At 39.4% G+C, this 26,616-nt stretch overlaps 1 protein-coding gene across 2 annotated transcripts; it reads left to right on the top strand.

The window, feature by feature from the left end:
• Window positions 1-19,016: 19,016 nt before the first annotated feature.
• LOC146547886 (protein boule-like) lies at window positions 19,017-25,860 on the top strand. Of its 2 annotated transcripts, XM_085266356.1 has the most exons (11): window positions 19,018-19,227; window positions 21,087-21,215; window positions 21,307-21,398; window positions 21,554-21,608; window positions 21,712-21,787; window positions 21,975-22,135; window positions 22,518-22,589; window positions 22,697-22,732; window positions 22,815-22,931; window positions 23,177-23,269; window positions 24,570-25,857. In XM_085266356.1, the coding sequence occupies exons 1-11, from the start codon at window positions 19,201-19,203 to the stop codon at window positions 24,714-24,716; spliced, it is 1,005 nt and encodes a 334-aa protein (XP_085122482.1). In that variant the 5' UTR covers window positions 19,018-19,200; the 3' UTR covers window positions 24,717-25,857. The 2 variants fall into 2 exon arrangements, with proteins under 2 accessions (XP_085122483.1, XP_085122482.1); XM_085266357.1 differs by lacking the exon at window positions 22,815-22,931 and having other exon boundaries at window positions 19,017-19,227; window positions 24,570-25,860.
• Window positions 25,861-26,616: the final 756 nt, after the last annotated feature.

Raw genomic sequence — 26,616 nt, 5'->3', positions numbered from 1 at the left:
TCTTGAGCCAGCCCTCATTTCTTTATATTTTGCTTAGCAAAATATTGCTAAGCAGTCTTCAGGAATAGTTCTCCAGGTTTCTTGAAGGACATTCAAAGCTCTTCTGTGGATGTTTCTGCCTTTTGTTCTGTTGTCTGTCAACATGATCCCACTATGCTTCAATAATGCTGAGATCCATATCCTAATATCCTACTACCTCCTACAATAGGAGGAAATTTCTTTACTACAAGTATGAGCAGCTTGAACATCCAGACAACAGATGTGGGGTTTATTTGCTGTGAATAAAACCGGAACTTGAAATAATGTCACTGAAAGCACTTTCAGTCAGATTAGGAATTATTGATTGAGTTTTTTTAAACACAATATTACTAATGTATCATACTTGTGATCGAAGTACATCCTGTCTGTCTCATTAGGTGACATTTATGGACAATTATACAATTTACGCGCCCACAAGCACCTGAACAGAAACTGTGTAAATTGTAATTACCATGCTCCTATGACACCTCCTCAATAGCACTAATGCTCGCACCAATTACAACTATTTAACCTTTACCTGAACCTAAAACTGGTTCTAAGATGAAGTTTAAAACCAAGTCCAAGTCTTGAAACAAAGCTTTAAGCAGGTATGATGACATCTAAATCCTCACCAGTTCACACACACACACGGTTACGTAACTTTTCCATTTGTCAAAACAGAATTTTGCTCTTATTCAAATCGTAGAAAATTCCTCCTCAGAAATGTGTCATTAACACAATATGTCTGTAGGGTATTATATATGCTAAGACGCATCCAAGTTATTGCACATTGTCATCAGCTACTCGTGGTAACTAAACATCACAACTTTTGGCCCGTCACACACACACACACACACACACACACACACACACACACACACACACACACACACACACACAGATGGTGAAAACACCCCTCAAAACACGCAGAGATGAAACGAGTCAGAAAACAACCACATCACATCTCCTTCAAAAACAAACATTTAATTATGGCAGCTCTGCTGCATTAGTGGCCGACCGGCGGGTTTTGATGTGCGCCTCTAAATAGCGTTACATTGAGCCAGTAACATTTTTAACGCCCACAAAAGACATTCAAAGCAAATCACTTCAAGAGGAAAATGAAAGACAATTTAAGACTAATAGGGTTTTAACTTCTAAATGTCTGGAATCTGATCATTTAACGTGCCATTTCAAGTAATAAAAGCTCTTTTGTTTGTTAATACATGTATTTTTTATTTTTTTTTAAAGGAAATATATTTAAAGCTAAATTAGGAAGTTTTCTCTCTACTTTTGGGAGAACTTTAGGAATGGACATCTTATATTTGGATAATTCATTAGTGGATGTGGATTACCATTAACGTTAACCTACTCCTGATCAAGATTTTGTTGAGCTCCAATAAAACCTTCCAGCTCATCTTTACTGTCTGTAGTCAGGTGTTTTCAGTGATGAATGACTAATTCAACAAAATATGCTACTTCAAAAGCTTTCAGTGATGGTTTGCGATCATAAACACTATAATGTTTTACTCTGTATTTAACCCAATGAGTTAGGGTTCAAACTATATCTACCTTTTAGCACACGGAGTCCCACAGGGGAGTGTCCTGGGCCCCCTGCTGCTTGTAGGGGAATACAGTGTGTCATGATTACCGTGAAAAATCCCATCTTTAAATGTTGATGATTCATTTAGCCACTTAGATTTCGCTCCATGCACATTAATTTAGGTGAAGAGGTTTTTTGGCATTGTTCCATCTGACATATTAACTTGTGTGATGTGGTTTGAAATGTGACAGATAAAAAGAGATGCACGGTGGGCCTATTAACCTAATTAAAGGCACCCCTAATTCTCCCTTTAAAATAATGTACAGTAACGATAGTTAAAGGTTATTTTACAGTGACAGGTTGGCTATCTCTGCACACTGTTGTTATTTCTTTAAGATACATGTTTGGTTGTGCTGCAGGAAAAAGGGAGTTATGTGTGCAGGAATGGGAGGCGGGTCTTGGTTGTTGTGTGTGACTGTACGGGGCTGAAGTGAGGTGTTGTACGAGAGCACTCTCCCCAGAGTTAACAGCCCGTTTGCCTGTGTTACCGAATAAACGGACAAAATGAGATCAAAACGTCTGGTTCTTGGGAACGTTACAGTACTTTTAGCCCAGTGTTTTAATGGGGGAAAGACACATCTAAAATTAAATACATCTATACAACGTGCAGTACAAACTGAGCGAGCACAATAAAGTTATTTACCTTTTTAATTTACTCCATTGATAGATTACTAATGCTTCTGTAGGCACGGTAAACAGAACATTCACTTATGTACTCTAATTAGGAAACAGACCAATTAATATCATTAAAAAAAAATAACAGAATTTACAGGCTCTAATTTGTGGCACAATTTATTTGCTTGTTCTTATTTTTCATTTGGTGCTTATTATTCACCCAGTAACTGAAGAGGTCTTTAGGCTACTGTACCAGCCAACTGGGAAACTCTGCTGTAGATGTGACTGTGATTTATACAGAGCACCTAAATACTGTTGCAGACCAAGCACACTCACCCCCTCCTACCCAGCCACGCCACTAAACCTATTCAGGAATGTCTCAAGCAACATGACAAAGAACCCAAAGTGTTGACTCTGCCCCCAAACTTCCTAAATCTCCTCCCAAGCAAACATGTAATGTGCCAGAAATGACCTAATCCTCACAACCCACAGGACCCGAATGATCCACTGCCAACATCCTGGTGAAAGACACCATGGGACAGCAACAGAGGTCAAAGGGACCTAGACTATATGAAACAAGTGCCGTGGCTCGTGATCGGCGTATACACCATCATTAATGCCTCTCTGAGCTTTGAGCACACGGTGAAAGTGAGACTCAATCATCTATTAAGGCATTCTGAAGTTATGTAAGGCAACATTGGCTTAATTTATGCTCTGTAAATAATTATGTCATTGCGCAGTGATCTCGCTTCATCACACTGGATTTTACATCACATCCACAACTTCCAGCTTAGGTGATGTCACCCAAAAAACCCCCTGAACAACAGATTTCTGTTATTTCTCAGTGACTAAAGGACATCAGTTTGCCAAAAGAATATTTAATAACTGATCCTGAAACATACACTTTCGACTTTTTTGCATTAAAAAAGGAATGTGGCAGTGACTGGAGCACAGCTGAAGTTATTAACCCTTTCAGCAGATAGATAATGTGTTGGTCTAACCTCAGTGCGAGCCAGAGGAGCCGTCGAGGAAGCACAGCTGGCCGGGTGGCTGTGGGCTCTCGACACCAGCTGCAGACTCTTGTGCAGAAAGAGCCACCAGGTGTCTGGGATTTCACGCTCCTTCCCTCTTTCCAACGATTCCTACTGCCGCCTGCTGAACCGTTACTGGGTTGGATTAGCACCGGCTGTTCCTCCACAGTGCCGCTACGGGCCCAAAGCTCACCACGCTTTACTGCCCATCTCCCTCACACAGGATGGAGGAAAATGTTCTTTGGACTTATTTTCAAGTTTGCTGCCGAAGCCGTGTTTTGGTAGTCTGTGTTTAGTGATGGTTGAGATCTGTTTGTTGACAGGGTGAGCATATTTGTTTTCACTGTTGTCAAGACAAGAAATGTTTAATTAAGAAAGGTCACTTAACCAAAATTACAAAAACACAAATTGTTCATACAAATAGTTTTTGGTTTTGGTGGCGTTGGTCTACCGCTGAAATTTTCTATTCCCAGAACATGGTCCCCAAAACCCCGGACAGTCCAAAGGCTCAGTTAAGTTCTGACACTTCCAATGACAAACTGTGTGAATGAATGAAGGAATTTCAGATGTGCATGCTTTCCCGTTACTCTGACGGGATATGACTGCTTCAAGTACAAATGACTACACTGGTCACTTTTCCACAAAAGTTGTAATGGCAGCCTCTTTTCCTAGCTAGTAACATTTATATATTACTTTCAGTGCAGTGCAAGTTTAACTATATGACTGTTACTATAACACACAGGTGAAACCAGCCATGTTACAAAAGTGTCCTCCTATTTCCAGTCTTGCTGCAAAATTTAGCTAACTCAGTTCTAGCTGTGTTTAGCACATATAAGATAATCAATAGTATATATTTTCCAAAAGCTAGCTCTAGTCGGATTTACTGATTTGACGATATTCCACTGACTCCATTCTATCAAGGCAGTGGCGCAGTTATCAGAGATGAATGTTAAGTCTGTTTTTCGCTAACCAAAATTAGCATCCTATGTTATACCACAGTGCAGTTGCTAGCCACGCAAGTTAGCTAGCATATATATTAACATACAGTGAAGTGACTCTATGCAGTCTCATGAAAAACAAACTACACCGCACCATTCAGTCGCTTTTGGAATCATGTTTGGTAGTTATAACTTGAAGTCCTGGTCTTCTGTATGACTTTATCAGTCTCTTGTATCAGTGTGAAGGAATTTTGGTCCTCTTCTTTACAACATTGATTCAGTTCATTTTGAGGTTTGTGGGCATTCATTTATACACAGCACAGCTCAGCTCTGAACTTTGACTTAGCCACTGGTATACAGAGGAGTTCACAGTCAACTGCAACATCTCAACTTTGGTATCATCTGTCCAAAGGGCATTGTTTCAGAGCTCTTGCAGTCTGTTCAGACTTTGCAAAACTAATCCATGTTGCCATGTTTTTATTGGATACGAGAGGCTTTCTCCTCCAACCCTTCCAAGCAATCCATACTTGTCCTGTCCTTTTGAAATATGTATGAACTTACCTTAAAAAAGGTAAGATTTTGAAACAGTTACATTTCTGCTATTGTCAAACAGAACACAATAACCAAAGTGAGATTTTGTTTTGTTCATTTTACTTGCTCTTATCTCTCCTCAGCTTTCCCTCATTATTTCTCCCTTCCTTCCTCTCTGGTATTTCTTCTAATCTTCCCAACTAATCATGAGTGTTTAAAGCCTAAAGTGAAAGAGAAAGGAAGTGTTTAGAGTAATGCATCCACACAGATCAATACATAAACACACGGACACACACGTGCGTAGGTGTATGTTGCACTCAAAGAAACCAATAATGCGCACTGTAAACACACAGATATACTGTATTCATATACAGAAATACACACAGACCAGGCGGCTCAAGCAACTGCTAACAATTACAACAATTAGTGGTTGTACTTAGCCAGCCAGCCAGCCACGCTGCCTGTTTATAATGTGATGGAGCACAAATGTCATAACAATGAAGCTTTGAGACAAACAAGATGCATTATCAACATGATGCCTGCAGTAAACTGCAAGCACTTGTGTTATCAAGCCGAGAAACTGAGGAAGTCTTAATCTTCCGAACGTCAAAAAAAAGCCATGGTTATTTTTTTTCTCAGTTAGTGACAAAGCGTTTTAGTGTTCATAAAAACATGCTCAGAATTTGCAAACTCGTGGTGATGATCTTTCATCTTGATCTTTATATGTTAAAGGTATCGGTACTGGTATCGGTATAGTATTAGTATTAGTATTTAGTATTTATTTATTTATTGTCATTGTCAAGAACAATGAAATTGCGTTTGGGGCTTCCATACAACCCCAAAAAAAGAAGAAAATAATAAATACCCCTTAAAACCCAAGTGTACATATTTAACCCAGTGTGACTCCAATGCAATAAGACAATCCTTAGCAATAATGTTCGTAGAAATTCAGACAAAGACCTGAGAAACATGACAAAATACAACAATGCAAATAAATACAGTCCTGATGTTTACTTGCTATCAGGTCAATACCAAAATTTGCAGTATCACACAGCAGCCCTTATTATGTTTCAGACGGTCTGTTAAAAGGTTAAGATTCATTCACCAAGAATATCCATGACTTGTTTCATGGAAAACGTGACCCCGCAGAAACAAAAAACATGCTGGAGGTCAGCTCGGTGCATTTGATGTGGCCGCAATATCGTTTTGTGTTCGTGTGGACTGAAGGTTTGGCTGCATCGGGACACAGCGGGAGAGCTTTAATGGCTGCTGCTAGATTGAGCAGCTCTAAGTGAATTAACTGGAGGAGGAGAGCTTGAAAGTGACTAAAATAAGATTAGTGGGCATGAATAGGACTACAAGTGCGCGCGCACGTGTGTGTGTGTGTGTGTGTGTGTGTGTGTGTGTGTGTGTGTGTGTGTGTGTGTGTGAGGTCTTGGGGACATTAGTGAGTCCATACAGTCACATTGTGGCTCCGTTTTGGGGACAAAAGGCAGAAAGTCTGCATACTGTGAGTTAATATATTTTAGGGTGAATATTGAAAGTTAAACTTGAGCTTTAAGGTTAAGGCAAGTCTCCAGAAAATGAATGTCAATGTCAGTCCCCTTTTCATAGTGGACATTTTGCCAAAGTAAATGTTAAAATGAGTGATCTCATAGTTACATTTAGGCTCTTGAAACCATGCTCTCTGACTGTCATTGCATCGACTCACTGGGGCACTTGAATAGAACAAAACTATTGTTAATATCTTATGAACACCTGTGATTTTCCTACTGTGACTAGTCAAAATGTCTGGTGAGAAAATTCCACTATCCACACTTTTATGAGTCTTTTTTCACATCTTTTATTTTCAAACTATTATTTTTTATAGCAAATTCTAGTCTAGGACTTCATCTGATGAAGGTCATGTAATCTGCTCAAAACAATGTTAAATATTTAACATGAAACAACAAATTATTAATTCAAGGATTAATATTTTATAGGCATCTGTGTTTGTATAGCATTATAATTTCATTTGGCAGACCTTGGGGCACCCCCGGGTTGCTTTTGGTACTAGTTTGTTCTTGCTTCTTTAGTATTAAAAGCCAAAAAAAGGGAATGTGGCTTTACAGGTAACAAAGAAGTACACGACTGGATTTGGGGAAACTTTTTTCATCAATTAACTGAATTTTTTCAGCCAAGGAAACTGTCCACAGTTAGATTACAGAATGAATCACTCTAGTTTCATGGAAAGCCATGGAAATTTCCAGCCTGTTTTCATTCCTTGCACAATACACAATTTTTTTGCTTTGATGTAGGCAATACTACACCAAACTCATCAAACTTGACCTTGGCTTGAAATTCAAACATATTGCTTAAACATTTTTTAACATGCCGTTTTAATGTTGTAAAGGTGCGTATTTTAACCCAAACTGCAATATTTGCCTACATTATTCATTAGTTTTAACCATATAAACCTTAACAAGCAAGTTTTGGAGCATTAACCCAACCAGTTGGTAGAGCCACACAAATATGAAAGCAAAAACTAAGTGGAACAAAGTGCTCTCCCAAATCCTGCCAAAAGAAAACAACCCACAAACCACCACCTGTCGTCGGGGACTGTGATCTCCTGGTGTTCCAAAGTTGCGTCAAAGACTGGTGCCATGAGACACTGTGCACAAATCTCTGTGAACAGCAGTATTTGACTCCCCAGAATGTCAACATGTTACTAATTTGTGATTTTACAATGTCATACTTGGTTGTGAGGGTCCATGCAGCTTTGGCTTTCAGCACAAAGGGCCTATGTGTAGGCATGTGTAGGTTTAGGGTAAGTGTAGGCGTACCCTAAACTCTGAGAGTTGGCATTACAATTACAGTTGGACTTTTTTGCATATGTAATTTGTTTTCATGCACATATTTACATCTGTGGTAAAAAGACAGTGTATATGAGGCTTAGTGCTCACATGTGGCTGGTAAGTGTTAAGGAGGCCTGTGTACTGTAGCAGTGAAGTAGCTAGCATTAGGCTAGCACCTTTGTCACAAATGGATCAATTTTTAAAATATTAGTTCAGGAAACTGCCAGGGTCGTCCAGTGTACTGACAGTGATCAAGCGATATCCGTCTCTTTCTGTCTGTCCTCCTGGATCTCTCCAGTCATCTGTCTTCCTGGCAGGCAGCAGTCTATCCTACACTGGGACCGTAGCCTCCTCAGCAGACAGCAGCCCTAATTTCATTAATTATAAACCAATATGCTGCTCGCAGTCCCTCTGGAAAGGACTTTACCCAGCACTGGCATCTGTTCAGCACAAACACAGTGAGGGATGGAGGAATGGAGGGAGGAGAAAACAAGGGCATCTCCGACTCCCACCCTAGGTGAAGCATAGAACTGTGCAGGGAAGTGGATGGAGAGGGAAGGAGGTGGTTGTTGAGGTTTTAAAAGTAAGTTGACATGGACTCAAAGTAGGAATCCAAAACAGTTTCATGTACAGAGTCATGGAAAAGGAAAACTTACAAGCTTGAAGTAAAAAGGACAGATTTCTATAGAAACTAAAAACCTCAGATCAAGATTTTCTGTGACTTTGGTTCCAATTTTTTTAAAGAAGAAAATACACAGTTCTTTGTTTTGTTTCTTTTTATACTCTTATCAAGTTTTCCAAAAAAAGAGTGATAAAGGGTTTCTGTTTGTCACTTCCCGTTACCAGGTGTAACTCTATAACCAATCCCTTTTCTCTACCACAGCCAGAAGTTCCAGAATATTCCTCCTGGATCTTCTCCTGATTTAGTGGGATTCATGGCCTGGCCTCAGGTGGGAATTCAACCAACTCAGAGGCTACAAAGACACCCTTTCCTCCAGTCATCCAATAAGCCATTATCACATATACAATACTAAACATTCTACAACACACTGAAACACATTATGTTTAAACTTGACACCACCAGCTCACCAACAAATGAAAAATAAAAGCGAAGCAAACTTTAAAGAAAAGTGGAATGAAAGAATAATCATAAACAGGCTGTTAATTCATTCACACATGAGCTGCACAGCCTTACGCACAAGCATTCAAAGTGCAAAAGCATGTTACCAAAGTCAGGGCTGTTTACTCCCTCGTCATTCATAAATTATATACGTAAACACAGACATTCTGGCACATCACAAAACGGCCGGACAAAAAAGCGATGCAGTTTTTTATTTTATCGTTGCATTGGCTACAAATATCAGGACAAAAAGGTGCTAAGCATCACTGTTTCTGTAAATTAGCATTAAGCAGCAAGTGTGAGGTTTGAATGCAAACAATGGGGATTAAAATATGCTGAAATTTGAACATGTCGTTTGACTTTTGTTCTCTGTGCTTTAAAAATTCTGACTTTAAGATGTGTTTAACGATATGGATTTAAGGTACTCATGCATTCCAGTTCCAAACAAGCAATGGGAAAAGGTGAACTACTTCCTGTATCACAGGGCAGCTTTAATGTGATTTTCAGCTCTAATTAGAGTTAAGTCACTTAGTGAGTTGTAATGATGTTTGGCTCACCGAGTAGCAGACGCCGTCCATCAGCCAAATGAAATATTAAAGTGACCTACCGCTGGATTGAGTGCATGTGTATGTGTGTATTTATATTTGTAGTTTTGTCGAGAGACCCCCATAGCACACTGTGTGTCCATCATGACCACATACAGTACAGTAAACACAAACGCACACACATTTATGACCTACATTTACTACACACACAAACAACAGGGTGTCAGGAGGGGCAGGGCAGCAAATATGCACGTGTGTTTGTGTGTAAGCGTGTTTGTTGGGGGGGGGGGGGGGGGGGTGAAACTCTGCAGGTGCACTGGGCCATAAATCTAATGCAAAATTAGTGTTATCTTCCTACCAAATATTTTATGAGCCCGCATCTGAAATGATCGCAGAATGACTCGGCTTGTCGTCCCCTCTGTCTTTGTCACTCCTCCCCCATGAACGATGATTTATTTAAGATGTCACATGGAGCAGAAAGTAGTAATTAAGAACAGCTACAACTGACAATTCTCTGGTTTGATCCCAAATGACCGTTAGGCATGATTCGAGTCATGGAGGGCATAGGAAAGGAAGAAGCAGCATCTTGATTTACAGTCATTGTAAAAAGAAGGTACACTATCTTTCAGTTTAAGGCTTTATGTACTAGGACGTAATTAAAAAGTCATCTAAACCTGGGTGGATCTTGGAATTAGGCAAATACAAATTCACACTAACCATAAAATTTGACAAAATGCAGAAACACAGTGGGGAAATCTAAGTACACCTTTATAGGAATTGAGAGGAAGCAACGCCGCTCTGCTATCCAAACGTGCTTGATTTGAGAGGGATCCAAGCAGAAAAGACATCAGTAATTGTTGCTGCCCATCAAGGGAAGGGTTATAAGGCTGTTTCCACACAATCATCCTACAGTGAGAAAAAGTTATTCACTGTGGGAAAACATTCAAGACAGCTTCCAATCTTTCCAAGAGTGAATATCCCAGCAATTGCCCCCAAGTACAAATTTGCCCAACAGCTACAGTTCAGACTTTACAGGCATCAGTTAGCATGTTAAATATCAAAGTTAATGAAAGTACAATTAGAAAATGATTGAACAAAAATAGCTTGTTTGGAGGGGTTTCCAGGAGAAAGCCTCATCTCTCCAAAAAGAACATGGCAAAGACTGCAAAAACTCTGGAACAATGTCCTGTGGACAGACCACACCAAAGTGGAGAACTTCTTTGTAAACCTAACTGTTCAAGAGTCTAATATGAGGTCATCTGTCTGACTGTAAAAGCTAAACTGGATCGTGCAACAGGACAATGATCCCAAACACAGCAGCAACTCGACAGAATGGCTGAAAAAAAGGGAAAAAAATCAAGGTTGTAGTGGACCAATTAAAGTCCAGACCTTACCCTGACTGAAGGGCTGTGTTAGAACCTTAAGAGAGCTATCCATGAGCAAATCCTGGAAACCCTCAATGAACTGAACAGTGCTGTAAAGAAGAGTGGGCCAAAAATGATCTGAGAGACTGATAAAGTCATACTGGAAACAATTATTTCAACTTATTGCTGCTAAAGGTGTTTCTACAAGCTACTGCATCTTGAGGTGTACTTTTTACAAACCTATATGTAGTCCTGTGAGAACTTTCTTCTTCATTTTGACTTAGTTTTTGTCAAATGAATAAATGGCACAGTGCAATATACCATGTGTCGTTGCTCATCTGAGGTTGTATTTGCCTAATTTAAAGCCCCGGTAAGGTCTACATAGTTTTTATCTCCTGATTTTTTAAATCTTAGAGTTGACAGAGGGTGTACTTTGTTTTTGCCATGACTGCATATTTATTTTTACTGCAGTTTGAGTTTAAAACACTATTCAAACAAAGGGTGTCTTCTGTAACGATTTGGCTGTCAATAGTCTTAACGAAAGGCTGCAGGTGGGTGGGGCTTCTGAGCTTCTAGCTGTGTTTCTAAGATGACCACATTAGAGATAACAGCTCTCACTGAGATGACTGAGAACCATTTGTAGAAAGAAACTGAGTGCTTAGAGCAGACTGAAGCCTGAGCTTTTAGCTTATAGGGCTACAGTACATACAGTATGCCTCATTACTTGATACAAGCATCCACAATTTGAACAGAAAAGTGGTCAAAATCATAATAGGTCTGCTTTAAAAAGCACAAGGGCTGTAATTCAGGGCCTATGTGGCTTGGAACAAGAAGAGGAAGATTAAATATGAACCATATCAAGTCTAATATATGCCTTTTTATAGAAATTGTGATCTAATAACTGCAATTTTGCTCCCATTTGTTTGGCCAACAAGGTAGCTAGCAAACCGTAAAAGCAGCGGCAAGCACATTACTGATGTTGTTTGGGATGTGGCTTTTCTCTGCACCCACAACAGCTTTCAATCAAAAGAGGTCAACAAAACAGTGATTTAGTATTAAGTTATAGTGGATCTTTTCTCCTCCACCAAGAGTGGCAATGACTGTGTGTGTGGGTGATGACAAAGTCGCCTTTTAAATAAAAAAAGGTAGCATTACTGTGGCAGAATATCTTGTTCCCTCAGGAAGGAACGCTCAGGAAGCACAACCATAAAAAACATTACCAGTCATCAATTAATTTGATGAGCGCTGGAGTAGAGGCAGCTGACAGATACTATGAAATGTCCTCCAGCTCCATTGACTTTATGTCGTGAAACATCAACTGAATCGTACCATTATTTTCCTTTTACCTGATACTTCCAGAGGGAAATAGCGAGAAGACTTGGCTTCACTTTTAGTGCACTGGCCGGAGCCCAGTTGACTGTGTTTACTTTATTATAGGTCAGTGTGTGCACACCCACTAACTATAGCCAGGGCCTCAGCATATAAAACCCTAAATAATATGTCTACATTTAGAGAAATCATCGGGTGTCGCTGTGGAATGCAACACCATTGTGGTAAAACATTTTCACAAAAGAGCAAACAACCACTGGAGAAAGCCAGAAAAGGGACAACGACTTTGTGTTATGATACAATGTGATTGACACGTGTATTTTTTTGTGGCCGTATTATATATGGATCACCTATAATGGTTATCATGCAGCAAATACTTCAACATCCACTGTGGGCAAAGATGTTTTTGTGCAATTATTTTTTGTTGTTGTTTTTTTCTTGTTAAGAAATGGTAAAATAGAATCAGTGAAATGATTAATTCCATCTTCTTGCTTTTCTTGCATTGCATCAGGCCCTTTTAATTAATTAATATAGCAGAATGAAAAGTGCTTTTGTAGTTATTACCATTACAGTGGAACTTACAAATACCCCATTTAACGAAAAAGCCCAGAATGCCCAAAAATGCCTTCCGAATCATGTGACAAACCCTTGGCTTTCGTACTTGCGCTTCGCTGTATGCATGCATGCGTATGCTTTCTTCAGCCTCCACCACCTCCTCCTCCACCAAGAACTTCGTCTCCAGCCAGCATCGCCTCACTCAAAAGGGCGATGGGTGCTTCGACTTACGAAAATTTTCGACTTACAAAAGACCCTCGGGAACGCATTAATTACTTAAGTCGGGGTCCCACTGTACTTATTGTTGAGGTTATTAGAAACACCTCTGCTTATACTGCTGTGACAAGTCAAAATATCAGCAGTTAAAAGGGTTTATTATAACATCCCCGTTCTCTGTACTCACATACAAATCTGGCCCACAGTCCTGGATTTTTACCTGAAGTTCTATTAGAGACATTAACCAATGTGTAAGGAAACTTTGCGTGAGATAGAGTGACATAAAGCTGGCATTCAGAAGAAAAGCTGTTTTTTAATGTACTGGTAAAAAGATTAACAAAAGCTGTGTCCCAATTCCTAGGCCGCATCCTTCGGAGGCCGCATTTGAAGGCCAATTACGTCACAGCCAGGCGACAAAGGCTGTCCCAATTCGAAGCCTGCTACAAATGCGGCTGACAAATGTGTCCTTTGTTTCTCTGGATTTCAAGCATGGGGTGTAACTATCCCAGAATTCATAGCGCAGCCCAGCCAATTTCAGTTTCCAACAATGGCGGCAGCTACTTAGTTTTAATATTACTCTTTCTGGGTCACAAAATAAACTATTAAGTTATTTTCATCTGCTTGGTTTATCAAGACATCACATAATTGCAAAAGTGCTCCGACGTTTTTGGAGACGTCTGTTACCCACCAGCTCAACAGCTAAACGGGAGGTCAAGGCTCACTAGAGCCGGCGAGAACACCGAACCTCTAGCACATTGTTTTCAGACCCCCCACAGTCCTTCACTACCCAGGTTAAACATGATATATAATTACTTGGATAACTTAAAAATGTTGTTATTTGGCTTTTTTCAGTGTTTTTTTTTGTTTCTGAGTATATCAGTTTGACTGAGATTTAAGTTAAAGTTTTCACACAGCTGAATAAACATCAAACAGAAAACTGATGGTCGAGAATTTACTCCAATGTCGTGTTATATTTTAGGGGAGAAAGGAGCAGACGGTTGAGTTTATTAAACTCCACCGAGACAGCTGGGGATGCAAATTTGAAGGCTAGCCCGTCCCATTTCACAGCCTCGCGCTTCCGGGCTTCTCGGTCTTCTCGGTCTTCGAAGGACCGACCCCACGTAGACTGTGAAGACTGGGTCCTCCGAAGGATGCGGCCTAGGAATTGGGGCACAGCTATATAGACGGCATTGTCATATTTCAGTATATGTCAGGGAGTTAAATGGGTTCCATAGAAACAATGACTCTTATCCAGTGATGCTCAACTAATGGCAAACTTCTGGCTTCAGTAACCATGTGACCACGCCATGAGAATAAAGGCATTTTACTGTTACATGGAAGTTTTGGATTTCATTTAAAGTCTATTTACAATCATGCAAAAGAAAGTGGTTTCACTTGCCATGCCCCAAAATTCAGCAGACTGCAGAACCATCTTTAGCAGCAATAAGTTGAAGTACATGTAATGGCCCACTCTTCCTTACAAAATTGCTTCAGCTTACTGAAGTTTGCAGGCATTTTTTTCCCATTTTGGTTAACCTTTAGCTGTGGAGAGCTGGCCTCACATTTAGCTCTTGAAGACTTTGGTATACAGAGGCGTTCATGGACAGCTCAATGACTGCGGAGTGGCCCGGGTCCTATAGCTGTAAAACAAGCCCAAATCATCACCCCTCCATCCCTGTGCTTGACATTTTCTATGAGGTGTTTGTGCACTATTGTGACCAGACATCTTCACTTTGATCCCATCTCTCCAGAGGACATTATTCCAGAAATATTGTGGTTGACTTCAGATGCAACTTTGCAAACCTAATCCAAGCTGCTATGAACTTTTTGAAGAGAAGAGGCTTTCTCCTTGAAGTGTATCCAATTGTGCTGTCATAAACTTTAACATTTAACATGCTAACTGAGGCCTGTAGCATCTGAGATGTAACTCATGCATTTCTTTTTCAGCATGGCACACTCTGACCTTAGGGTGAATTTGGTGGTAGCCCACTCCTGAGAAGACTATGACAGTTATGACATTGTGTTAACACACACCTGAATAGTCCCAAAATGTTTGCTTTTTCAGACGTGGTCACAGCTTTGATGATTACTTAATTAAGTATATTTGATTAGCAGCAGCTGGGTATTACTTACCCCCTTAAATGAAACAGAAACATATTTAGTTTTTTACACCAGTCCTGTGAAAACTTTGTTTGTTTGTTTGTTTTTTTACTACATACAGATGTTGCCGTGTGCAAGTTAAACACAAAGCCATAGCTAGGAAACAATTTGCTGAGAGAAAGAACCTGCCATGAGGTTCAAATAGGTTCAGTGCACTCAAATGAAACAACAGGCTATAGATGCCATGTGTAGTTGGATGGCTTTAAAAGTAGCTTCATATTTCCTCCACTATAGCCTATGTTTAGGGTCCTTTGCATAGTCTGAGGTTTTATTGGCAGGAATTTTGAAACTTGAAAAAGAGTAGGATAACCTTAAACAAGCGTTAGATCAAGGGTTTGAATCAAATAGAACTGGGTCCACAAAAGTAGATATTAGCTGTGACATTAGTTTAACTTATCTTTTCTCATCGGATCCATTTGGGGAATTTAGACATACTAAAGACCAAAACTCCACACAATATACTATAAACAATGAACCCCCCCACCCCCACCCCCCCAAAAAAAGATCTCTTCTACTCAGTGGTATAAACTTACCCCAAATTAGGGGGTCATCTGGGCCAGTGGTCCAAAGTTAAAAGGAGCGTTACCCATTCATTTACCCACACAGCCTTTTCTAAACACTGGTCTAAATAAATTGGATATGAAGCCTGGATGCTAAGCAGGCATCATATGATCTTTGTTTCGTTCTGGCAAACGAAATTTGACAAAAAACACAGTCGATAGCAAAGCTCCTCCGATAACCTAAACACACTGGCACGCAAGGACACACACACACATATTCGCACATGTCTCAGTGGATCATATTTGCCAGCAAATCCATATGATTGTAACATAAACACAGTGATGCACAAAGAGGGAGGTCTGGGCCTTGTAGGCACCTGAGTGTTTGCAGACATGAAGGTGCGCGTTTGTGTGTTTTCTTTCGCCCAATCCCCTCGTGTGTCAGAAAGTGATTTCATCCCGCTCCGTACAAGCTGCTTTTGTCGAGCCATCGCATCTTACTCACCACCTCCCCACCCCGAGCACATTTAGAAGAACAGATGAATAAATGGACGAGGGGGGAAAAAAACAGTAGACTAAAACCACAGTGGAACTCAGCGATGGTCAGCCAGGCCCACCACGCCTCAGCAAATGTTTGTCCAAACCTGTTATTTCTGGCATTGTACTGTCTCAAAGAGATCATTTTATTCTCTGAGAGGAATGCAGCAGCTATAAATAGTCTGGAGATGAAGGAGGGGAAATCAGAGATTTGTAGAGTAATTACAGAGTCAGAGTTGAACCCTTCTGTTACGGCTCATTTTTCATCAACCTCTGTCTCCACGACTGTCTGACTGAGTGACCGACTGAGGTAAAAACGGGCCCTTTTTTCAATGGGAATGCAAGTCTGACCTGATATTTGACCTCCATTTTTATTTCTTCCATGCCTGTTATTTACTCTCTACCTCTTGTTTGTCACAAAACCAAGAGTGGATAGATTTGAATCTCTGTGAGGCACAACTGATTTTATTTTGGAACACTTACCTCAGTATTTTTAGTCTGAAATAAACAAACAGAAAATGCTGCTTTTTGTCATTTTCATATCAATATGTTTGATGACAAATAAGCTACCTCCAAACCTTATATTCCAGATTAAAACCAGCCCTCTTCCTCTGCATTTGGCAAAGCCTGCACCCCTCCAGCGCGAGGCTCATTTTGGGCCAAATTACTCACTCCAATGTAAGACAGATGACACAACGAATATTGCATTTGAACGTCAAGTCAGCAGTTTGTGTCTGATTCAGACTCATCTGAGGTCATTTTTGTTTGATTTAAGTCAATTAAAGGTTGAAATGATCGCAAAACGTATATACATTACATAAACATACACATGGCATGCAAATAACTCATGTTCAGTCCAGCAGTGCAATATAACGTCCCAATCTAACTGAGTATGTATATATATATCTATATATCTATATATATATAGATAAATAGATATAGATAGATAGATAGATAGATAGATAGATAGATAGATAGATAGATAGATAGATAGATAGATAGATAGATAGATAGATAGATAGATAGATAGATAGATATGGGTGTATGTATGAGCAGATATATATGTGGGTATGTATGTGTATATATGTATATATATTTATTTATGTTATTCAAGTCCTTTTTTGGAACCCTGTGTTGGAGAATTGTCCTAATTTGTCGGTCTGATGACAATAAAAAGTCTTGAATCTTGAAACGCAGTGATAGAAAGGCTTCTGACGCACAACATTCCCTAGCAATGACAGGGTGGGGGGAAAATAATGTATAACATGGAAAATTTATATTAAGAGGAAATGAAGGTAGTCAATACAAAGCGACAAACTAAAACAGTCAAAGAATAAAACCTTCACTCTCCTTTGTTTCCAGAGAAAACTCAAACAGCCAGGCGAGTTGCCCTGACAGCACTTGTGTCTTAAATGATCTTTGTGGAGTATAAAAGGACTTTTAGCTCGTAAATTGCTGTAATTATCAAACATGCCCTTCTCATTTTGCACAGTCAGACTTCGTTGGCAAATTCACCCCAGCAATTAAGGAAAGCTGGAAATGAATGACAAGTAATGGTGTGGCCCACATTACTCAGATGAGGGCAAGCAATCCAGAGACAGAAGGGTGTAATGGTGGGAAATGTGCAACACAGACTGAGAAGAATTGCACACTGAGTGGATTATAAACTGTGTTTGCACATTTATTCATAATAATATGGATGTGTTCAAGGCAAATCCTGTTCCTGCTTGTGTGTTTTTCATTCACTATTAGTATTACTAGGTGTGAATTGGTTGCCCCCCCCCCCCCTCCCCCACACCACCACCACCACCACCACCCTCCAGCTCTTGAAGACTTTGTGCAGTCAGTGTCACTTTGTTGTGGTCCCAGGGAGGAGCATAAAAAGGTGGTGGTGGTGGTGGGGGGGGGGGGGGGGGGGCACGGGATGCAAATGATGGCGTTTCAGAACACTTTGCAGCCAATCATAGACAAATTATGGCTCCGTGAGGATTTTGCTCAACATCTGAAGTGGCTCCTGAAGCATCAAGAGAGGAAAGAAATGTGGAAATGTGGAAAAGTCACTCTATTCTAGTTTTTCCTGCAGCTCTTAATGGCGAGGAACATAATATTAAAACACATTAAAACAAAAACAAAAAAAGATTTTTAAGTGGAAATATAAGCTGTGTGTGTTTAATCAGCACAAAGGGATTCAGTCAGTGATGAGATATTTGTGAACTTTGTAGACAGATTTCTTTGGCAATATTTCACATTTAACAAAATTTTCACTTTCATAGTTCAAATAGAAAGAAAAGAGAAGAACATGCTTGATTCCGATGTGCCCTGGGTCTCTGTGACTACCTATGCCTTTTTTAGCAACAGAGAAATGGCGCCTCTATGTGGCCACGTTTTAGTACTGTACTTTTTAATACAACAAACGTGGACTGAAGTAGGACAGCAAAATTGTTCCATGCCCATTATTTTATTTTATTTATTTTTTAATCAGGAAAGGATTCAGCAGTTAAGCACATTTTAGGTTTAAAATGAGCACATTTCCCCACCTAAAACCAAACAGGACATTGTGGCTATTCTTTCTCTATAAAAGGTGAGAAAGAAGCCGGGAAAGGATTTCTTTTATTATTATGAAAATTATATTGTCTGGAATTATTAAGACATAAAAGAAAAATTAAAACTTGTTTTAACGTCTCTTTTTTTAAATTAAATTATATGACTTATTATTGTAGTTAAAATAAGAGCGTACATTAGAGGTGGGCGTATCATTATCATTAAATATCGATACCAGTGTCGATATTGGTACTAGATTTGACTGATAGTAGCACAACAGGATGTGGGTTTCTAAGTTCAGTATGTAGCCCACTGAATTCTGTTAATGCTTTTTTTTTTTTCTTAACCTTTTTGTGTTGACTGTTTCAAAATACATGAAAATTTGATACCTTGAAATTTTGAGTTATTAAGTGGTTTTTTTTTTTTAGATAATATCCCACAATGTTGACTTAAGATAAAAATAAATAAATAATTAAATAAAAAATAATAATCTGTGGTGAAAACACGCCTTCATACATAGTTTAATGGGAGACAATAAAAAAAAAACTTTTAGAGTAAGTAATAAAAATGTTACGTATTCACCCGTTGCTTTCCGAGATACACAAACCAACTGATGAGGTCATAGTTCGTGTGAGTGGTGAAGGCTAACCTAACCTAACGGTCGGAGGGGAGCAATGAAGCTGTGTAACAACCATTAGCCAAATCGTGAATAGGCCACCGTTAATCAGAGCAGTAACGTGCATTTATCTTTTAGCTTCAGAATAATATGGCTATGGAAGCGGAGAGCCAAAAGGTGAGTGCACTGCCAAGTTTGCCCTTGCCGCTTTGCGAGCAATTATTTTAGCTAACAGCTAACGGAGCTAAGGTAAGTAAGTAATGCTGGGTTATGTTATGTGATATAAACTTTATCACAGTTAGTTTTCGATACTTTTGAGCTACTTTATTTCCAATAAATTGTTGGTTATAATCTTAGTTTACGTGAAAAATACATTAAGAAAAATGCTAATTAACTTGGAATTAACTTGTGCAATATATATAACTTGGCAACATGCTAGCTAAATAGGTTAGTTCAAAGTAGCTAAGACGTTAACTACACTTTAATGGGGCATGCTGTTTACACGATTTAAACCATTTTTACCTGAGAAATATTAATGCTCGTTGAAGATAATTTTAAAAAGTTCGTGTTGTTTGAGTAACTTTTTTTTCTCAATTTGCACACAATCCTTTAAACTATAGGGAAATATACTGATTAAGTTAATTGCTAATCATTTTTCACTGTGTTGTAGCTTCCTGACAATTTTTCTCCATATTCTTTGGACATTTGAAGTGAATCTTTAAAGGAATTGAATTGTTACCCAGCCCAGAGGCTGTTTCTTGTGTATAAAGGTTGAAGGTACATCTACTTTGGTTTAAGAACCTGCTGTTTAATTATTTATTTTGTTAGTTTTGATTAAGTGTTAAGTTTTAGAGCAGAATTTCCTTGTGAACATGGCTACATTCATTTTACGAGTCAGGTTGTGTAAATAGAAGTGGGATTCATAATCTCTGGCCACTTTAAGTAAAGCTAGTTACCTATTCCTTAAGACACATATGTAATCAGCCAATCACAGAGCAAGTAAGTGACTCAAAGTCACTGAACAAGTAATCCTGTTGCTGTACCTCTTGGTCTCAGTGTGTCAGAAACTGCTAATCTTCTGGGATTTTCCCACAAAACCATGTTTAGGATTTAGAGAAAATGGTCTGGAAAAGATAAAATATTCTGTGAGGGGGAATCTCTGAGTGAAAATGCCTTTTTGAGGTGAGGGGACATAGGAGAATGAGCAGACTGCTTTGAGCCGAGAGAAGGCAACAGTAACTCAAATAAACACTCGTTATAAGCAAAGTATACAGAAGATCAGCTCTGAAGGAGCACCACTTTGAGCCTTAAAGCAGATGAGGTTCAGAAGCAGAAGACCACACACGGTGACACTCTTGTCTGCTGAGAACAGGAAGCTGAGGTTGCAGTGTGCAGGGGCTCAAGAAAACTGGAAAACCTTTGCCTGGGCTGAGGACTGTCCCAATGCCTTTCTCTTGACACTTCAGGTCCCTTAGTACCAGGTGACCATTGTTTAAACACCACAGCCTGCCTGACTCAATACTATAATGATCTCCACACTCACCATATCTCAATCTAAAAGAGCATCTTTGGGATGTTGTGGAATGAGAGAATCACATCATGGATGTGTGTGATGCTGTCATGTCAATATGGACCATAACCTCTGAGGAGTGTTTCCAGCACTTTGTCGAATCTGTGCCATGAATGCAAAAAGGGGCCCAACCCAGTACTGGCAAGGTGTACCTAATAAACTGTCCAGTAAGTGTAGCACTTAAGTTTTAATACTCATAATCTTGACTACTTTCTGGGAAAGAAATTAAAAAATCAGGCCAAACTCATTACGTGTAAAGCTTCTTACTGGCCCAGAGTAAGACCAGTACACGCTGTCTTTGGGCCTGAGTGAACAGAGATATGTATTTTCCACTTTACATTTGCACAATAATGTACACATAAATACAGAAATTTTGGTAGGAGAAATAAAATAATTGCTCTTGGCTTGAAAGCTGGACATGAAACTTTTCACACAAAATTATATTTGGTGTTTGTTTTTTTCCCAGAGCGGGGGCAGTTCCTCCCTAAGTGATGTGCTACTTCCAGATGATTATGCTGACAGCCTGACAGACCACAGCACCACCTTTGGCAACGTGATCCCTAACAGGATTTTTGTTGGGGGACTTGACTACAGGGTGAGGGCTGCTGAAATAATGTAGAGCAAATGATTCAGACCATGATTTAAAAGCTCTTTTGCAATGATGAACCAAACTAATGTGTTTCAAGGTCAATGAGCGTGACCTGCGGCACATTTTTTCTCAACACGGCACAGTGAAAGAGGTGAAGATTGTCTTAGATCATTCAGGAGTGTCGAGGGGGTGAGTTCATTGTCTTTTTCCTCTCATACACAGAGTGCGACTGAATGATAAAGTATGCACAGCTGATTTTCTCAGCTTTGACTTTAAGAGTTCTAAGCGTTATTTACACATTTACTGTCACAGTAAAACACGCTCTGCCTTTTGTTTTTTAACAGATATGGGTTTGTTACATTTGAAACCCAAGAAGATGCTCTGAAAATCATCAACAATGTAAGTAGTTTAGTGTCTTGCTTTGGAATATTTCATGCATATAATCATGCAAGTAATCTGACTAGAATTTGTTGTCTGTACGTTTGTTTATGTGCTGTTACAGACTAATGGAGTCACTTTCAAAGACAAGAAACTCAGTGTTGGTCCGGCTTTTCGAAAGCATCAACCTTCAAGTCAAAGTAGGTTGACGGTCCAGTAGTGCAGGTGTTTGAACATGTAGATTAATTGTTATCAGCAGTTCTAAAATAATTGTGATAACTGGAGTACTAAATTTCAGGCTTACGGTCGGTCCAGCTTTTACAGGCACATTTCTTGTGATGGCTAAAGACACCAGATCATGGTTCTGTGGTTTCATTCTTTTCTCAGCAAAGAGCACCTCTACAGCCAGCCTTGAACCTGCCATGTCTCAGCAAACATCCTATGGGACCTTCTACCTGACCACATCCACAGGCTCTCCCTACACTTACCATAATGGAGTTGCCTACTTCCACTGCTCCAACATAAATACTCCTTCCTACCAGTGGCTTGTAAGTGCTCATATAACACCCATTTAACACTTTCAGTACTATGCAGAAGGCTTGATTTTATGCTCAGTTTGCCTCAGCTGGTAGTAGTTTGTGGTGTAGCTCCCTCTAGTGGACAAACTAAGCAATGCAAAACTAACAACATAATAACATACACCACCACCACCCTAATCAGCTGTTATAAATGCCAATTTGGTTTTAACCAGTTTATCCAAGGGAGCTGGTCTAATAAGAGCTCATGCGTTTGTGGTGTCTTTTCTAAAAGAGACAAATTTATACCCACAAAGACCAAACTTGCATCTCCAGTTATAGTTGCAGTAACGCAGATGAATCAGAAGCTCTTTTCTAACTTTAAATATTTGCATGATTGATGACTTTCTTCCAGCCGCCATCTTCGCCAATGGGCCCCCATCCTTATCAGCCTGTGTATGAGCAACTATCCAGTCACCACTACCAGGTCAGCTCAGCCTTTCAGGGATCCAATCATTTCTCCCATTGGTGCCATTTAACAAGCACAGCAAGTTATTTAACAGCAAACTTTCTTTCTGCCTACTCTCACTGCAGTGCATGCCAAACCAGTATCAGTGGAATACACCCCAGGTAGGCAAAATGCAGCTTGACTTTAGCTTCAGTTCAGGAGCGTTTGGCCAGTTTTGACCTGTTCTTGATGTCTGTTCTCCAGTGGCAGATGCCATCCTATGCAGTCTTGTACCCCCAGCAGTCACAATATGTTTACCTGCCTGCTGATGGAGTTTCTGTTCAGCCACCTGTGTTGTTCATGGAGGACTCCACAGTGGAGGTGCAGATTCATCAAGGAAGACCAAAATGTTGCACATTTATTTAACTGTATCTATTCCCTTGAGTATGTTTTATTTTGTTAGATAAGACATGATACATGACTGTAAAATGCCTTCGATCTTTCTGCTATATTTGTAGCTTGTGTGCAAAATGAAGTAACGTACCATATTATAATTCTGTCATGACTATTGAGGAAACATGCTGTTCAGGAGGCACTTACTCTGTCCTTTTCTTCTACGCTTGCAGTTTCTTGAGCCAACAGTGCAGCATGTTTACCCAGTGTATCCTCAGAGAGCAGAAGAAATGGCACCTGCTGTTCTGCAGCATGACCTTGGAAAGGTAAGAAATGGATATCCCTCCTGTAAGCCAGCTCATAAATAAAAGGTCCTCGCAGCAGGTGGGTAGAGCGTCTGTGCTCTCGTTGACATCATAAAGAGCCAAGAGGCAAAAAAAAAACCCCTGCACAACCAGTATTTAGACCAGTCTGAAGCCTTAGCATCTGGTTCAGAGGGTTTAACTTGTATACTAACATGATTATTTTAAACTTTGGCCATGTTTAATGTGAACATCCATCATTACAGCAAATTATATATGACAGTAAGTAAAGAAAATAATAATAGGTCTCTGTGTCTGAGTAGGGGAGGGCTCAGGTGCAGGTGATAAGTAAGAGTGTCTTTATAGCTAGCACTCTTATATATCACCAGATTGCTTTCTCTGTATGGTGTTTCTTGGATGGTCCCAAGTTATAAAGATGCCAAAGTTAACATCTGCAGGAAGCTCCTGAGGATGTTTTACCAGTCGGTGGTTGCTGGAGTACTTTTCTATGCTGTGGTGTGCTGGGGGAGCAGCACAGCAAAGAAGGACTCATCCAGGCTGGAGAAACTGATCAGGGGGGCTAGCTCTGTGGTCGGCATGAAGCTGGACACTCTGGTGACAGTGGCAGAGAAAAGGACATTAAAGAAACTGATGGACATTATGGACAATGCCAGGCATCCTCTGCACACGGCCATTAACAACCAGAAGAGTCTGTTCAGTGACAGGTTGCTTCTCCCAAAGACAAGAACTAACAGACTTAAAAACTCCTTTGTCCCACACGCCATCAAACTGTTTAACTCCTCTCTGGAGGGGAGAGGGAGGGGAAACAGGAGGACAAAGGAGGGAACAACTAAGCTGTAGTGCCTCTTCACCTCACTGTGCAATACCTTTTGTGCAATACTTTTGTAAATAGTCAACAGTGCAATAGACTCAATACTTGAAATGTGCAATTCACTTGTATTTTTATTTTTATTCCTATTTATTCTATTTATCCCCTTCGTATATTTTATTTATATTGTCTCTGTATTTATATATATGTGTGTGTGTATAACTCTGTAACTTCTGTCGCTGCTGTGCTTTTTTGGAAATCGAATTTCCCAGAGGAACCCACCCGAGGGATTAATAAAGTTCTATCTTATCTTATCTTATCTTATCTTAAGTAAGAGTACAAGTTAGATAGATGGAGTCTAAATGAGGAAATTATTTTCTTGCACACCCAGTGTCAGACTGTACCACTGCTTCTCCTCTGACTCTGTCATGGTTAGTGTAATAGTGTTCACTGAGTCATAGTGTGTTATTTTTATTTTTTTTCCTCCCTCTGCAGAATCTAAAGTTTTCACCCTCGTGGGTCCATCACAAGCCAAGACACCGCCGCCACATCCACCACAAGGAATACCACCATCTGCCAGAATCAATAGAGCCTCCAGACGCCTCCATGTTTCACACTCCCCAAATGTCAAATGTAGGCTAAATCCACCGAGGGCTTTACAAGAGAAACGAGTTACACATCTAATTTTAGTCACTTCCTTTTTGCCCTATGGGTAGCTGATAAACCTCAGCCTTACAACACAATAAAGGTAAGCTTTCATCTAGTTGTGCAGTCAGATGACTGAGATTTACTGTTACAGTGGGGTTCTTTTCTTACGCTGTATTGTTTGTTGTTGTTTTTTTGTTTTTTTACATTTAGGCACAAATAGTAGCAGTGGTGAAGTATCCCAGTAACAAGTATTTACTTTAGTGTGAAAACACATAAGTATTCATAGCATATCTTGACTTGATCAAAATAAAAGCTGAAGATGTTCATGTGCAGTAATAAGTTGTACCCTCAAGATTACAGTCATTACAGTCCAGTCATGACCTTCATGGACTGAAATTTGGACTTCAACTTAAATATGAATTATATCAAATCTAACAGTCAATTTTATAGTAATTTGTTCAATTCCAGCTATTTGTGCTTAGTCATTTAAAATAGACAAATTAGTTTTTATACATTTAAAATTGTCTGTGTGGTTTTATGACGTTGCTGATCGTCTTTGTTCATTTTCTTTGCTTTTGTTCTGTATTTTGCTTGAGGTTTTCAAGCTTAAAGCAAACTGTAAAACTGAGAAATAATAAAAAAAAAAATAGCTCTGTAATGTCACATGACCACCAAAGCTTGTTTTGTTCTCACATAATTTTAAGTTCTTCAGTGGTAATAAATGTTTCCTGTGGTGTAGTCGCCATGTTGTTTCCATTTGTAGGCAGCGATTCTGAAGTGGTGCCTGAAAGGATGGAAAATGGGAATATTTAACAGTTTAAAATAACAGCATGTTTTAAATGTGCAGATTTAAAGTAAATGGGTCAAAAAATCAAGTAAAGCCAGACTGATTTATCGGTAGATTAATGTTATTGGCTTGTAATCGCTATTTGCATATATGTATCTGTGTCAGGATTTAGAACAGCCAATAAGTGAAAATGATAAAAGTAAAGAAGAGTTGGGGGGGGAAACACCCTTCAACTGTGTTATCATTGCTGACATTGCACAGTTTGTCCACAAGAGGGCACTCTGTAACTTCCCTGTTTGCCACAAACAAAACAACCAGTTGCTCCAAGCAGTCAGGCAAAGTGTACTTAAAGTGTAAATAAACAACTACACATAACAAATGTGGGACATGTTTTTTATATTTTAAGAAGCAAGAAGAAAAAATATCAGACAAAGTTTCAGATTATCTGGTCTTAAAAATCCTTTATTGGGTCTGTGATTTGAAATGTACAATATCAAATTAAAATGTTTTGAAGTTGTAGATGACTTAATATTAATTTTCCATTTCTAAAGCAATGATCACAGTGCAAAGGATTTGTGCCTTTTAGAGCAAATCTTTCAAATTGAGTGTGTAACACAGGATTTGCATTATGAATATGAAATCTGCATACATCAGTTTAGCACAGATGGGATGAATATAGTTTTTTAAATGCTCGGAAGGATTTGTAAACTCTAGACATTATATGTGTGGCCACCGTATGGGATAATTGCAGCTGAATAAGTCTGGCACTGATGAATCAGGGATTTTATGTGTATGAATGGGATAAAGGCCTTGGCAGAGTGGCAAAGCCAACAAAATGCCAGCTTATTAGAATAACAAGAGATGGAGTCTCGTGACCTTAGGTTGAAGTTTTAAAAAAAAAAAAAAAAAGTTGTGTGTCTATGCATAAGTAGCATTATACTGTTTTTATGTCATTTTCAGAGTTTTTCCAGTTTTCAAGATCTGCTTTACCTGCTGTAAAACTGAAAGTAAGCTTTCACATATGTGTAATACACATATTACAACACATTAAAATAGATTCTGTGACCCAGAAGTGGCAAACAGCATCATATTTAAGGTCTCCTGTTC

Source organism: Mchenga conophoros, linkage group LG23, assembly GCF_057382185.1.
Source record: "Mchenga conophoros isolate Kocher_MC1m ecotype Shallow Benthic linkage group LG23, M_conophoros_male_GT1.1, whole genome shotgun sequence".
In the NCBI taxonomy this organism is placed as follows: domain Eukaryota; kingdom Metazoa; phylum Chordata; class Actinopteri; order Cichliformes; family Cichlidae; genus Mchenga; species Mchenga conophoros.
The sequence above is the reverse complement of the archived record's forward strand: the minus strand, read 5'-3'. Positions and strand labels throughout refer to the sequence as shown.